The sequence below is a fragment of the Tyto alba genome, unplaced genomic scaffold, assembly GCF_018691265.1.
Source record: "Tyto alba isolate M040663 unplaced genomic scaffold, T.alba_DEE_v4.0 Super-Scaffold_17, whole genome shotgun sequence".
Lineage (NCBI taxonomy): Eukaryota > Metazoa > Chordata > Aves > Strigiformes > Tytonidae > Tyto > Tyto alba.
In genome coordinates this window covers 7,134,262-7,149,922 of record NW_024881279.1, presented here as the reverse complement: position 1 = coordinate 7,149,922, position 15,661 = coordinate 7,134,262, and the positions used below count along the sequence as shown (strand labels likewise).

The following is a 15,661-nucleotide window of genomic DNA, read 5'->3' as shown; positions in this document are numbered from 1 at the left end:
AAACGTACAAATCAGTAGTTCTTTGCATTTTAAAAACTGAATTAACACCTCTTCCCCCTGCAATGCAAACAGGTGACTAATCAAAGAAACCCTCGTAGCTGAAAGGATTTCCAATCAACATCACTGATCCATCCCCTTCACTATCACTGCCTCTTTTGGCTGGAATCAGCCTATAGTGAGATTACTGGGCATGAAGGGAAAGAGCCATCACTTAATGCATTTCCTATACAGAGGCAGCAGATGTCCAAATAGATATCCAAGCCTAATGCTGATATATAATACTGATTCCTGAAGCAGCATTTAACTAGGTTCTTGCACCTGTAACCTTCAAGAAAAGAATGCTATTCACATGTTAAAGCACATGGCACTTGGAAGACACAGATTCAAAGATCTGAATGGAAAGTCTCTTCACAATTCAAAGAACTCTATTTGTATTCTTCCTTCCATAAATTTCACTATTGGACACTCATTTAGAAATACCACACGCAACTTTTGCAGTCTCTTAAAGAACCTCCATGTTTAAGCAAAATTTATAACACCACAAAATAATTTTAAAATACTTAAAATATTTGCTCAAATTTCCTTGTAAACACACTTTATGTAGCAGAATCAGAATTTACTCTACAAATCAAGAGAGACTGGTATCCCACACCAGCTGGAATTAATGTTTATGAATTCTGAGCATTATCTTACTTTCAGTAAAAGATCCAAAAGTCAAACAGTATCTCAAGGCTAGCACAGTTCTTGGAGAATCTTTTTCATTATTTTTTCTTTTTTTTAATCTTGAGAACAGAGAAAATATTTACAAATGCTTTTAAACTGAAAACTACTTGTTCAATAGAAACTACACTGTCATGGACCAAGACAATACTGTTGTTACGTTACTTAAAGAAACAGCATATGTCTATGTATCTTCCCCCACTTCATCCTCTTCTCTTTGACAAATCAGATCTTAAATCCACACCCTCATCCATCCCATCCTCTTAAAACACAAAGAGCTCACATGCAAATCCTCATCTTCCCAACTTTCCTATGTGTTAGGATTCTCCACCTGCCTCAACTTACCTCTCCTACAGCTCCCTACATTATCCCAACCCAGCCTCTTCCCTCAACACACCCAGAGGCTGGCAGCTGCTATGCTGGTGTGCTGGCTCACTCCAAGGTAAGCAACTTCACTCAAGACTTCTTGTTCAAGCCCATACTACACAGGGTAGTCTTAATTGCAGTCAGTTCATAACTCAGGGCCATTCATCAGTTTCTTACCACTTATTTCCAACTCTGCCCAGTGTGATTTCTTTCCGTTGGCTGCTTCCTCTGAGGACATAATTGTGTACATCCTCCGTGGATCAGGTGGATCGTACTTTTCCTTGGGCATTCCTGACAAGATAAAAAGACAAATAATTAAGATATTATATACTGAGAATTCTTTAAAAGATAATTTCCCTTTCAGTTAAACTTTGTGTTGGATGGTCACTCCAAATACTTTTCAAAACTTCAGATAAAGATAACCCGTACCCATTTACAAACTTCACTGAGTGCAAAAGACTGCTATAAAATAGAAGAACCCAGATTCCTGATGCTCTTAGAATGGCAGACAACAGCCTAATTCCCCAGTGAATAATTTAACAAAACCTGTAAATCAACATAAACATTGCATGCTGCCACCTTTCAAGGGTCTGGCACCATGTCTGTCAAAATGAATCCATCCCACTGCAGGCACAAGCACCAAGCTACAAAATTATTTATATGAAAGAGATAAATTAAACCTAGACTATCAACCAGACTTATTAACTGTTTATTGAGTTTACTGGAAAGTGGTTACTCTGCATGTTAAAAAAACGACAGAAAAAAACCCTAAACTTTCAGCTAATTATGCATCTTAAATAAACTAAAGCTTTTAGACACCACACGCTTACTTTAATACAACAGCTCTTTTACTAATTCACACTCCTCCTTCCCTTTCCCACTCCCACTACTGGTAAAAAAACAGATATCTGCAGTGAAAAGAAATTCCCCTTTAAAAAGTGAATTGTGGGTAAAAGGATGAGATTATAAATAGCAGCTGGGTGGAGCTCCTTAAAGAATGAAGGCACTTGAGTACCCAGGGTACTGGAATCACCAAGTGTAACACTTTCTTCTTCAAACTAAGCTAATTAAAGGAGATAAAACTGGATTATAACCCTTGGAAAGGTAAAAGCATAACTGCTCCCTGCAACAGCTATGCAACTAGTGCAATAATATACAGCAAAATAATGTCCAGAGCATCTCTTCTCAAATTGCTCTATATAATTATATATAATTCACGAAGACCAATGCCACATAGGAACGCTCCAGTTTGTCAGGAAACATTTACCTTCCTCAGTCATTTGGTGCTTTTTCTTCCTGCAGCTTCCTGAACTAATAAATATGTTCCAATTTTTCAAGAAACGAAGCAGGTATACTAGAGACAGAAACCTCATTCAGTACAGAAACACGAATGTTCCCCAGAGCACACTCAATCACACGCACTAATTAACAGCCTTGCTGGTACCAGCAGCATATCACTCCTTTCTACCAGAAGAGGATGACATACTTTTCCGGTGGGTTTTGTTAATGCATGCTAAAACAATTACAGATTTAAGAATTTGAGGTTTTAACACTGAATCCTGGTGACCCCGCACTCCTGGTCCATCCCTGGAACTATTCTCCCTCTCGTTAATGTTCCTGCTCTTGATGGTTTTCCCTTTCTCACTGCTGCGTTTCACAGTGGATAATTCCCTGCTGTTTAGGATTACCAGGAGCAAAAAAAAAAAAAAGCAAATGCTTGAGAGACTTGTGGCTGAAGGAACTGTTGATGACCAACAGCATCACTGACATCAGCCACACCAGAACACTAAGAACACTGTCACACCAAGAGTTAGCACATCTTTAACCATCACGTAGAGCTCAAGATTTATCAGGATCTCACAGCAAGGCTATATTTGGGTCGTATTTCACTGGACATTATAAAACATGAGCACGATACCTTGAATTGCATTTTAAAACTTCACACCATGGAGTAGCTCAAGAAAATCAGCTTCTTTTACAAATCACTGTCTCTCCTCCTTTCTCCACCTCCCCAAATCCAAACTTAGAGCCTGCTGAGCTGCTACAGTTAAATGTAAAAACTGAGGTAAATATCAGATTAAGTGATACAATTTTTTCAGATTAAAGCAATTTTTAATAAGACCCATAAAATGGTGTTGAACAACCTTGAAGCCATTGGTAACTGCAGCTTTAAAATATCATGACCGTCATTTTCAAAAGAGCTTACACCACCTGTAACTTTCAGCTGCACCAACACAGATGGTGGAAAGCACCACTGAACATTAGGCGGTTATCACATACAACAAGTTAGTTCATAAAGGAGAAAATCTTTATAAACAAAGATATGACATGGATGCCGGGAACACACCCCAGACTATATAAATTTAATGAAGAGGATATTTACATATGTTTGAATGCAAATGACAGTTTACTATCTTGCACCAGGTTATTAAAATTGTTATTTAAATAGTTGAAAAAAAAAGAAGAGCTTGAGAGTTCAAGAGGAGTGTGGCTGCCCATTCCCACCCTGGGTCAACACCAAATTAACATCCTTTACCCCAAACAAATGGAGGTAAATGAGGCCAGTAAGATCGACAGTGGAAAGGGTCTGCCATATGGAATTACATCTTGAGTCTTCGGTGCAGAGTTTTAAGCCCTTGTTTGCATGGAAGGTACTGAGAGAAAGGCAGTAGGACAGGGCAAGAGAAAGCAGAGGTAGACAAGCCCCTTTGGGGAAAGGTGCTGGGCAAGGATGATGAGGATCAGAAAAGAAAGGAAAAACTGAAGGTTGTAAAGTCAAGGGAGGGCAACCTGTTACAAGAAAAGCTGACGGAGTTGGCTAATAGGATGGAGCACTGGCTCTGGCTTCATCCGGGAGCAGAGTACTGAAGACAAAGCCAAATGTTCCCAGGTTGAGGTGCACCTGTACCCAGGGCTGCCTGTCTCTCCGGATCAAAGCAATGAGTGCAGTCAGGTGATGAAGAGCCAGGCTAGGTGTTGTTTTAGAGAACCAACCTGGACAAGAGACAGGGTGATTACCAGCAGCCATGCGAGTGGCGTGCTCCACTCCTGAGGAGCGCTTACAGCCACAGCACCGGTGCCATGACGGGTATGGTGTCAGGAGGAGTTGGTGGCCTTAAAAAGAAGACGTTGCCTGAAGGCCAAGCTGTTTTAGCTATACTGCTAGCTACAGAAGCATGAAGAGTTCAGACCACTGCCTGACAAGACTTTTGAAATGGTAAGTCTCCTAGGCTACAGGCATGTGCAAAGTAGAAGCTGGACTATGAGGTAGTTAATGCTCCAGATGACTATGTAAATTACCAATAAATAACACCTCTAAAGTGGAGGAATGATAGTCTGGGGAAACTGCTTTGAGTGACAGGGCAGGAAAGACAGTGACTTTTTTTTCTGTCCCTCCCTTCTGCCAATTTTATGAAATTGGAAGATGGTGTGGAGAAGGATTTGATCAAAATAGGTAGGTGAGCAGTTTTTTTTTTGAGAGTAAGCAGTAAGTAGTAAGTTTTAAAACAAACAACAAAACCACCAACAGAAAATACTACAACAGTTCTTAATCTCCTGAAATGCTTTCTATAATACCACGGATAAAACTAACTCAGTTTCAAAACTAAATATATTAGACAACTCCTGGAGGCCAAGTACCATCTACCTTTTATAGTATTAGCTTTACTACAAATGCATATATCAAGTTTGCCGCCAAAACTTCCCTAGAAACATCAATTTCTTCCATATCAGAATTTAAATTAGGTGAAGAAAGCCTGAATTCTAAAACTTTGTAGATAATAATGAACAAGTGAGAGCAGTGTGGGTTAGTGTTCAGACACAACTTTATCTGATCTAATCAACTGTTCTGAAATAATTATTTCAATACTTACTAAACAGCACCTACAACTCCCATTTACAGATACGCGAATACCTTTAAGATATACATCAAGATCAGTATGTTGAAGCATTATAACTCTGCTTCTGAAACTTCTTGACACATATCTTACTTATCACTAATAAACTGATGTAGAGCAGGAGGGGGAAGTAAACAAAGTAGCACCACACCTGATCAAGTGCAGAGTTACTCAAACTTCTTGCTACTTTAATTAAAAACAGTGAATAAACTATAAAAATCTAGATCTAACAAAGCTAGAAATAACAAGATAATTGAAGTATATTTTCCAGTTACTGATGCAGTACAGTATTACTTGCCAAATAAATTACTTTTGCATTGCTGAAAAGTAGCAGGATAGAAAGCAATCTACAGTACTTCCTATTAATTACAAACCATTAAGTTGCTCAAAGATTTTGGTAAGAAAATGATAGCACATATGAGAGACTTTTTTTTTTCCCCTTTCTTTCTCCAAACCCTAACACTAGAAGCTCATCCCAGACCATTCATTTGTAACCTTGTGCCTTTAACGATGAACCTCTTTTTCATGCAATCCAAAATTTCATTTGAAAATGGGTTCCAATGACTTCCTCCACAAATATAAGTATTTCTTAAATTGACTGATACCTCTTGAATTCAGAGTTAATTTAGGATCTTCCTCACCTCTCCACACCAGCCACTTGCACTGTGGTTTTACAGTGCATGAAGCAGAACTAAGCTGGTCCTGCCGCAGTTCCTTCCACCCTAGGACCGTGTATTTCCACTTCACTCTTGCATCAGCACTAACTTTTGTCCGGTAACAAAAGGAGCTGGTGAAGAGAATTAAACTGGCTAAAAGCTAAGGGGAAGGAGTCAAAAAAAAAAAAAAAAAAAAGTTTGAGGGAGCCTAGGTGTGGATTTGTAGCACACTTGTTTATGGACTGAAATCAGGACAACATAATTGTCTTTGTGGCCACACCTACCCGAAATATTTTCTTGCATAGCAGGAAGCAAAAATCTTGCTTTCAACTACTCTCATCCATGCGTTAGTTAAATAGTAACACTGAACAAAGTCTGAAATCCTAACTGAAGTCAAAGTACACTGCTTTTTAGATAACTTACATCTGTAGCAGTTCTACCAATGTATAGGCTAATCAGAAATGTTAACCTGTATTTAAAGTGTTAATCTTGAATGTTGAGCTTTATTGGAACGAACAGAAATTACTACTTGAAACTCTAAATAGTGACCCTCTTCAAAGGGAATGTAGAACAGAAATACATCTAAAAGATACCTACTCTGCTTTGGAAAAACTTCTTGAAGGTCATCTCGTAGTGTTGTACTTCAGTGTTTATCATAAAACTCAAGATTTGCTGAAAGACCCATCACCCGTTCTTTAAACAAGTGCTTTTCCAAAGTGGATCGATCTTACTGCTTTCACCTTCTTGTCACTGGTGGCACTTTACTCAGCAAGTTACAAATTTCTATGGGAACTTAATCACACTGCAGCTTCTAGTACAGGCAAATGAAACAACAACCCTGCCTAAACAGGCACTGTCCCTGGCCGGGATGACAAGGTGCAACATCTGTCTTCTCACAGAAAAGCAACAGAAGCTTGAACAGGCTTATGATAAAGGTCAGTTCCTAGAAAATTTACACACTTGAAGAGTTGAGTCAACAACTCTATTTATCCTCAGTCTATACCATGCATGGGAAACAAACTAGACAGTGATCTTAATACTGAAAAATTATGGAAAAATATTCGTAGGCAAGATACCACAATGAGGAAAGGAAGCAAGCAAGTACCAAACACACCCCAGATAAACCTCAAGTGTCACGAGAAGCAAGTTTAATGTGCTTCAGCTAAACTCTTATTTAAAATTATTTGGGCCACCTCCCCCTACCTCTGAGACATAAGCTAGAGAATTAGATGTTTTTTTCTGTATGCCTCATACTGTTCCTACAAAGCTTCCTAAATTTCATGTCAGTCTTACTTCTATCAATGTCTTATTCAGAATATATTAAATTGGAACTTTTTTTTTTTTTTAATAAAATATTAACACACAACTACAGTTTTGGATTTCCCAACAACTAGCAGGTATACAGCACAATATGGAAGAATACTTGCATCCTGCTATGAAATATAGCTTCTGGTTATATTTTGCTACAATGCAAAACTGTGCAATTAGATAAACCAAAGTTCAGAAATGCAGGTGTAAGCTACCACCTAAAAGAAAAAAAGATGAAATAATTAAAAATTCCTCAAATTAGGGGAATTCATACTAAAGCACATCAGAACTAAAATAACAAATATTTTGATGCTGAATAAACAGAAATTTGAGGACATGATTATATACTGAAATACAGCCTTACACTTTGTAGCAGTAAGATTGCTCTACTGAAATTTACACAAAAACATCAGTGTTGGGAGAAAACACAGATTATTTTTGTTTTTCCTACAAGCATGCTACTTTTAGGTAAATATCAAGTCTACTGTGTAAACACTTATTACTTGTTGATTAGTGCAAACACTCTTGGCATTTTATTTAAAAAAGGCTGTTCGAGTTTTGTTTGTTTGGTTTGTTTTTTTTTTTTTAAGTATATAGTATTGAAAAAATAAGACTAGGAAAAGTCCAATTGGGAAATTAGCTAAAGGGTAACACCTGCATTTTTCAGAATACATGCTGTGAATTAAAAATGTCCTTTTACCTTGTGTGGGGAGGCATGGTACGTAACAGCTGTGTGCCCAGGCAGAACTAGAGCAGCACAGGGGAGCAGCACCAGAAACGTCTCCTGAAAGACTCCCCACCCCCAAGAAACTCAACTATAATGTGTAGGAAAGCATCAAGATCCCTTTAGCCCAATTTATAGCTTAATGCTGGAATAATCTAAATTAAAAAAAAAAATGAAAGTGCTGTTGAGTCAACAGAAAGTCAGTTGATTCATTCCAAGTGCTCTTTTTCACTTGGTAGGATCACATTTTAGTGGCTGTTAGCATATTAAGATTTAATGGCTTCATCAGGGAAGTAATGCTTCTTCATCATATTTTGAGGACTTCTAAAACTAGAATTTTACATGACTGCCAATATAAAACCACAAGTTACCCTTCCTCTTTTTCAGACTTAAATAATGCAGTGGGATGTGAACATGCATTACAACTTTGTAATAATAAATACAAGATACTGTTTAAGTCAATACACATTAGTTCATGGGAGTATATCTGGAATATGACTAACCAGAGGACTTATTTATTTTGCATATGTAAGTTCTACTACAGAAAACTCTGAAGTTGACAAATGGTTTAATATTCTTTCAAAAAAAATCTATAAAGCTGTAAAAGTTCTGCAAAACCCTTAATCTAGCTGAAGCTGACTAAAATGAGACATAACCCTCCTGAAACTTAAAAAAAGCAAAGCATCCCAGTTCAGATCAACTGGGCCATAAATGCCAAAGGATAGATTTACTGTTTTCAAATCAGAAAGATTTGATCAGACTAGAGAGCTATACAACACTGACTAGATGAGGCTTTAAATTTTACATCCAAAAATCAGTCAATTCATATTTTTAAGATGACCATATTATTAAGTTTTGTCCTGCAGATATTTCAAATTTAATTAAGGTTTCTTTGTCCTACTTAACTATTTTGTTTATAGAAATGCAAACTAGCTGGTTACAAGTGTGTGGCAGGGATAGGGAGGCTGCCATTTTCCAAACCTCTACTTCTCCTGCCCAACCTGCCACCCCTCCACTCCAATTTCCTATCTCATGACCGACTTGCAGCCTGGTATTTTAACGGTATAGATGTAATCCCCTAAAACTTGGAAGGCATGAGAAATTTATTTACCATAGTTTCACTCGCACAAAAAAGCAATTTTCACTTCTATGTTCAGTCGCTATAAAGACCAGCTTGGGTTCAAAAGAGAACTCTAAAATGGTCAGAATACTAAAGGCACAATTCAGCACAGAGGTCCTTGACTGTTCCATCTTCTAGACAGACCTACAAGATAGATTTATTTTATCTGATTCATGATAAAGAACTCAAATTCGCACCCCTTACCCTGCACAATGTCTGATGATTAGAAATACTGTGTCCAAATGTTCTCAGTGTAGCACAGACATAGTTCAGATTATTAGAATAGTTCTTAATTATCAGCAATTGTATGTAATTATGGCTATAGTAAAAGGCTGCTGTATACAAAACAAACATCAACACAAAACCAAACTGCAAAGCAAAGGCTGACCTTTAATTGGTATCCCTAGAAACACTTTGGCTAGCTAATGAGCACTATACAACACTCAGATTTTTGCATTTTCTGTTTTAGTGTGTTCTGAAATGCCAATGCATTAAAAGATCAGTCAAGTTCACTAATTACTTGAAGAACTTACTTGCATTACATAATTATATACAGTACAAGTAAGATGGAACCTGGAAGATTAACTTTAAAAGGAAGAGTTCTGTCATAAAATAGTTAGCTTCGAGTTTTAAAAATGCAGATAGGCAGTAAGACCAAGACCTAAAAACTTCACCTACAAACATCTTCAGAAAGCTACTGAAAATGATCTTACACTCAAAAACGTTAATACAATACCAACTCTCACTCCACAGGTTGTATCCAGACAATCGTATCTGACAATTTAGTTATGATTCTTAATGCTACATGGAACATTAATTCTTGTTTAGAGTACTGAAGAATTTCTTATCTTGGTCCAACTCAGCAGCTATTCTAAATATTGACATGTATACCACAACGTTCCTTACCACATTTTCCTTTATGCGTCTGCAGAACACTTACCACATTTCTGTTGTTTTGTGGGTGAAAACATGAAGTCACAGCACAAAACATTATTCTCTTAGCCTTGCAATAGAACTTAGGAGTAAGAGAGAACCTAGCTATTTTAAATTAAGTTTGAACATGAACTCATTTTCAGTATTCCTGCTACAAATCAGAACAAGAGCTTGACAAGAGGTGTCAGTATCTAAATTAAAAAATAAATCTTTGCCTTCCTAAAAAACAATCTCTCTAGATATTTAAATTCTTGTTAATATTAGAGCTGCTAAACTAACTGAAGTTCAGGATGTAACAGAACCCGTTCATGCTCTAGCCATACAGCCACATCCTGATAGAAGCAACCAGACTATTCATAGATTGTTTTTACTTCAAATTAAACAAGCAAGCCTGAGAATGTTGTTCCACAACCATGCTCTTGCGCAGCAAAGCCAAATTGAGATTTCTTTCTTGTCCCTATGTTCCACTTTATCACCTCTCTCCATTGTGTTGATGCAGCTGTTTGTGATATAATGCTGAAAACCACCAATGATACACAGCTAAGAAAGTGGGGTTTATTGTTTGGTTTGGTTGGTTTTGGGGGGGGTTTTTTGGTAGGGTTTTTTTGGTCTTTTTTAGAAAAAAAAAAAAAAAAAGTATCACCACTCCAGCCACATCACTGGTTGGTTTTCAGCATTACTCTAACAACAGTTGTATTGACATAGATTCTGTGTAGTTAATGAGCAACCAAAGTAGCAGATTTCCAAGTTCTGCCACTGGAGAAAAGCCCTGACATACTGTACCAGAAGAAACCATGGGGTGATCTAGCCCATTGCTCCCTACACAGAAGTTATCTATGCCATGACTGACAACTACTATACAATCAATTCTCATATCTCCAGAGATGGATCTCTCATGATGTTCCTCAGTATAGCAAGGATTTCTTCTTAGTTTTAATTATTCTTCACACAGATCACTTGTTCCTGAAAGTACTCTATTTACAGAGGAATTGTGTTTAAGGTAGCACTGAAACTCCTCTTAGTCCACAGGACCTTTGCTTTTTAAGCAAAGCTCTTCCATTGGGTGGACATCTGTTAAAACTTCTTTAAAAGAATATTAAAAAGTGTTAATGGTCAGAGCTTGGCATAAAACATCTTAATACATTTTATTATTTAGCCACTACAATGCCATCTCCTTATTCTGACAGGTGATACACTTCAGACAGTGCATGCTCAAACCTAGCTGTTTTAGTCTAGTTTCAAGCCTTTCTGTCTTTGTCGGTGTTGATCCAGTGTGGTTTTTGTTCCAAAAAGCACATAAAAGGATACGTCTCTGAAGCACAGCCAGTCCTTAAAGTTTTTTTCTGATCCTCAACTCTGCAAACTGATACACTGATCTATGCAGAGATACACTTTTGTGGAGCACCATTTAAGTCAGATCAACTTGCAGGATCCATGCCTCACTCATCAATATACTCCAAAATAGCTCAAACACTAAAGCTGCACAGATTAATTGTAATATGCAGTATACTAAATTAGGGTATACTTCACAATCTCCTCACTATGGCAAGATGCTGTACCTAAATGACATGAGCTACCACTTGGATTGCTTCAGCATGTTCTAGAAACATGCAATTTTCAGACTGAAACTGCTACCTTGCTAAGGAATGGGGGAAAACTCAAAGAGCTGAGGGAGGCCTTGGAGATACTGTTATTATAAAATAGCATAAGAACTTTAGGATGGTCTTAAGGTAGGAAGCCACTTCACTCGCAGAATAAAGGTTGCATATCAGGAACATGAACTAAGACACACAAGAGACATCAAAATATCCAGGCTTGATCACAAAATCTAGATGGTAGCCTCTATAACGTATCTAACAGCTTTCCCAGTCCAACAAAATAATAATAATAATAATTTAAAAAAAAAATATTCAATCTCTTCACGGAGAACTCCATTGTGGCATAAATCTGAATACCAACAGCAAGTATTTTAGTTCTAAAGTAAACAGCTATGTATACATTTTCTGCTCCTAGTTCCTCCTTGATTCCTTCACTTAAAAAAAGCCCTCTGAGGCATTAACAAAAGGATTCATGTTGCAGACTTACAAAAGAAAAAACTGAGTTGTTGCCAATTTTTTTTTTTAATAAGCACCATCTTGAAGTGTAATTAGTAGCTCAAAAGCACGCGTTAAGTACTTAAACAGCTTTTTCTATGGGACCTGCCTAAGCATTTGTAAACTCTTTTAAGTCTTCAACTGCAGAAATCACTCAATGTAGAAATTCTGAGTGCAGATCCCCAAACTTATGCCAAGCTCCCCTGTTCAGTGGACTTCTACAACCCAATTTCTATGTAGGAACATAAATTATATCACTTAATACAATGCTAATAATCCTGCAGGATATTGTACATCAATCACATTTCCAATTGTGAACCACCAACACTAAGGATACAAAACAGATGAAACCCTGCAGTGACTCAGTTTGATCAATTTATGTATAAAGCTTTCAAAATTACACCATGAAGAAGTCTAAATTTAGACTGGATTCGGTAATCTCAGTATTTTGAAACAAAGTAGTGTAAAATCTCAATATAGGGATTTAAAAAAACTCAGGCGCATTGTAGGCAACAGGGCAAGGGTGAACCTCTGTCTCATGCAACTAGGAATAAAATCTAGAATTAGGGTCTGTTCAGCTTATTCTTGTGGGATTTTAAGGTCAGTGGTAGTTTTTTCAAGCTCATCATACACAACTGTAACCTCTGAATACTATATATTTCTCCTATCAAAAAAAATCCTTGTGGAAATAAGTGACAATTCTTGTATATTCTTTCAATTCTGAAGACTGAAAGGCATCTTCATTCATAAAGATACCGCCTGTGTATAATCTTTGCTTAATGTGGCACCATTTGAGCCAGGGATGTAATGGTACAGAATGCGCATATACACATGTACAGCTAAAATTATGGGACAAGAACAGTAAATAATTTAAAACTCAACAGTCTGTTAGCAAACAGAACCAGGGCCTCTGCAGCAGGGACTGCCTGTTTTAGCAGGTGTTGCACGAGTGGAAGGAGGAATTCTGCTTCACCACCCGGACTCCTAGGCACGGTGGTAACCCAAACAAGATGACACACTACACTACAAACAGAAATCCTTAGCTTTTTGGGGAGAGATTAGCCGGACCGTTTTTATTTACACTGCCATGCTTTTAAAAGTAGATGCTTTTGTTCTTCTGTTGGGAAAGAATTTTTAGTTTGCTTAAACTTGGGAGCATCGGACCCCATTTTAAAGACAGTGGTTTCCATCATTAACATCCCCCTTGCTTAGAAGAATGTCTTTCTAATATCTACTACAGCCTGATCTTAATGATTTTTACCTTGAAAGGTACCATACCATGCTCATTCCATTTGTGACCCTTTGTAACATGTTTTCAAGTCTTCATACATAAAACATCAGTATTTTCCTACCCATGTAGTATTACAGTCTCATCTATTTTTCTATTTCAGTTCTTCCTCTAAAATTTAAGTAAACTAAACAGCCTGAACACATCAAGACTGTAGTCAGAGTTCAACTTCAAAATGTAAACAGAAAAGAGATGGATGGTAGTATCCTTTTTATAAATGGACTGATCCAAGCAATTCAGGTGAAAGTGAACAAAGAGTTAATCCAAATGCGAACGGCTCCATTTCAGTAATAGCATGAATAAACCCCCACAGAAGACTTCACTGCTAACAGCAAACTCCACAGAGTCCAGATGAACCAGCAGGAAGAACAGAGGGCGGATTATCCTGTAAAATTACCCCAGTGGAAATGCTGATAAATTCCCAATTACGAGACCTGCTCTAGAATGAAAAAAAAATGCAAGATACAATACAATTACCAGTCAACACTTGCACATCTTTGTATTTAAGCCAGACAAATACCGCAGGTATTTCTTAATCCCTTGAATTTTGAATTAGTTACACACTGTGGAGAAATCTAGATTAAGAAAATAAGCCCCAGAAGTCAAATGAAAAACCAGAAGATCTACAACTCTAGCTACAAAGTAAATACCTGTCTGTGATGTTACATTTTCAGTAATAATTTTCTATGCATTTATAGAAATACAAGTATCAGTACTAAAAAAAAACAAACAAACAAAAAAACCACAAAAACCCACCACAACATTCTGTTGCACCATATTTGTTCTGAATATATTTCTTATATTACACAAAGTAAAGTAGGTTGTGTATGAATTTCTGATGTTTGCGGAAAAACTGTCCATAGAATACGCATTCACAATAAATACGTTTAGCAAGATAAAAACAGATGTACAGATACATACTTTTCTAAAGCCTTGACTGATCCCAGGCTTAGAATTCTCAACAAAACTCTAAACGAGAAGAGCTGTCCTGTAGGCGCGATGGCAGATGATGGAGCACAGGAGTTCTGCACCCAATTCGGGTGCTCAGACCCTACACACCTACCCCAGAGTCAAGCAAGAACGATAAACCCCCACACACACCTCCCTAATTAGCTCAATTAAAGACTAATTGCCCCGCGGGCCCGCCCCCCCCCCCCCCCCGCCCCAATTCCCCTCTGTTTATCCCTACATGCGCCTGTCCCGCGGCCTCACGTGCCAGCGCCCGGCCCGCCTCCCGCGCTCTCCCATTGGCCGCCGCGGCTGGCAATCACTCCCCGCGCCTGCCTCGCCGTTTCCCTCCGCCGGAACGAGCAAGGGCCGCTCCGGGCCCCGGCGCCAGCCAGGCCTCGGCTCCCGCTGCCGGCGGGGCGGGCGGCTCCCTCCGGAGCGGGAGAGGCCGCTCCGCTGTCAAGCAGCGCCACCGCTCCTCGGCGCGCTCTCCGGGAGGCGCATCGGCCTCCGGGGAGGCAGAGACGCGGGGGGGGAAAAAGCCGTGCGCCGAGGGTGGACGAGCAATTACCAGATTGATGTCATTTCCCTCTGCCTTTGTTTAATTATTTTAAACCCCATTGCACAGTGAGGAAAAAACAACAACAAACAACAACAACAAAAAAAACTTCAGGCTTCCAGATGCCATTATGCTAATTTCTCTTAATTGCCTTCCCGATGTAAATAAGCCCCGCGAGGCGCCGCCCGGCCCGGCTCCCCCCTCACGCCGGGGGGGGTGTTTGGCCTCCGGCCGGGGCAGGCTCCCGGCGGCGCAGCCCCCCCCCCCCTCCTCTTCCCCCGCCTCGCTACCGGCCATTTCCCACCCGCTTCCCCGCGGCGCCCAGCTTCCCCTGGCCGTGTCCCCGCAGCACGCACCGCGCAGGGCCCAGCGCTTCCCCCCCGCAAGCCCCCCTCACACCCAGAAAGGCCTCGCCCCCCCCCCCCCCCCCCATGACACCCCACGGGGGTGGGGGGGGGAGGCCCCCCCCTTCGCCAAACTCTGAGGGAGGTTCTTCCCCCCACCCCCCTCCCAATCAGTACCCCCCCCGCGGAGTACTGCCCCCCCTCCAGGCGAAGGGCCGCCCCTACCTGTGGCTGCAGCATCCCCGTCCCCCCGCCGCCCTCGCTCCGCCGCCTGCCTGGCTCTTTGTTTCCTGCCGCGGGCCGGACGGGAGAGCAGCTCCCCCCCGCCTCCTCCTCACACTCATTGAAAGCAAACAAGCATCATGGCGGCGCTGGCGGCGGCGGCGGCTGCGGGCGGGCCGGCCCTTCTCCTCCTCCCCCTCCCTCCTCCTCCTCCTCCTCTCCCTCCGCCCCGCCTGCCCGGGCCGCCCGCACTCCGCGCAGGCTCCGCGGTCGCGGAGGGGCGAACGTGGGGAGGGGGGGGACAAGAGGTTGGGGCGAGCTGAGGGGCGAGCGCAGGTGTGGGGATAGAGGGGGCTGCGGTGGAGTTGGGGAAGGGGTAGAGGGGCCGTGGGGGTGATAAAAGGCGGGGGAAGGCGTTTGGCGGGGTGTTTTGGGGTACCACCGTAGGAATCGGGGGGACGTGGGAGAGGAGGGAAGGGGGGGG

At 40.4% G+C, this 15,661-nt stretch overlaps 1 protein-coding gene across 3 annotated transcripts in view; it reads right to left on the bottom strand.

Moving 5' to 3' along the window:
* The window catches only part of CNOT6 (CCR4-NOT transcription complex subunit 6), a 32,597-nt gene extending 17,236 nt beyond the window's left edge, over positions 1-15,361 (bottom strand). For 2 of the 3 annotated variants that reach the window (XM_033006152.2, XM_033006153.2), the window contains exons 1-2: positions 15,181-15,361; positions 1,264-1,377 (exon numbers count right to left, since the gene is read on the bottom strand). In XM_033006152.2, the coding sequence (XP_032862043.1) occupies positions 1,264-1,375 (112 nt within the window). In that variant the 5' untranslated portion in view covers positions 1,376-1,377; positions 15,181-15,361. Of the gene's footprint in view, positions 1-1,263; positions 1,378-14,025; positions 14,176-15,180 lie in introns of those variants that run through there. The other variant, XM_042790188.1, reaches the window with a different exon arrangement.
* Positions 15,362-15,661: the final 300 nt, after the last annotated feature.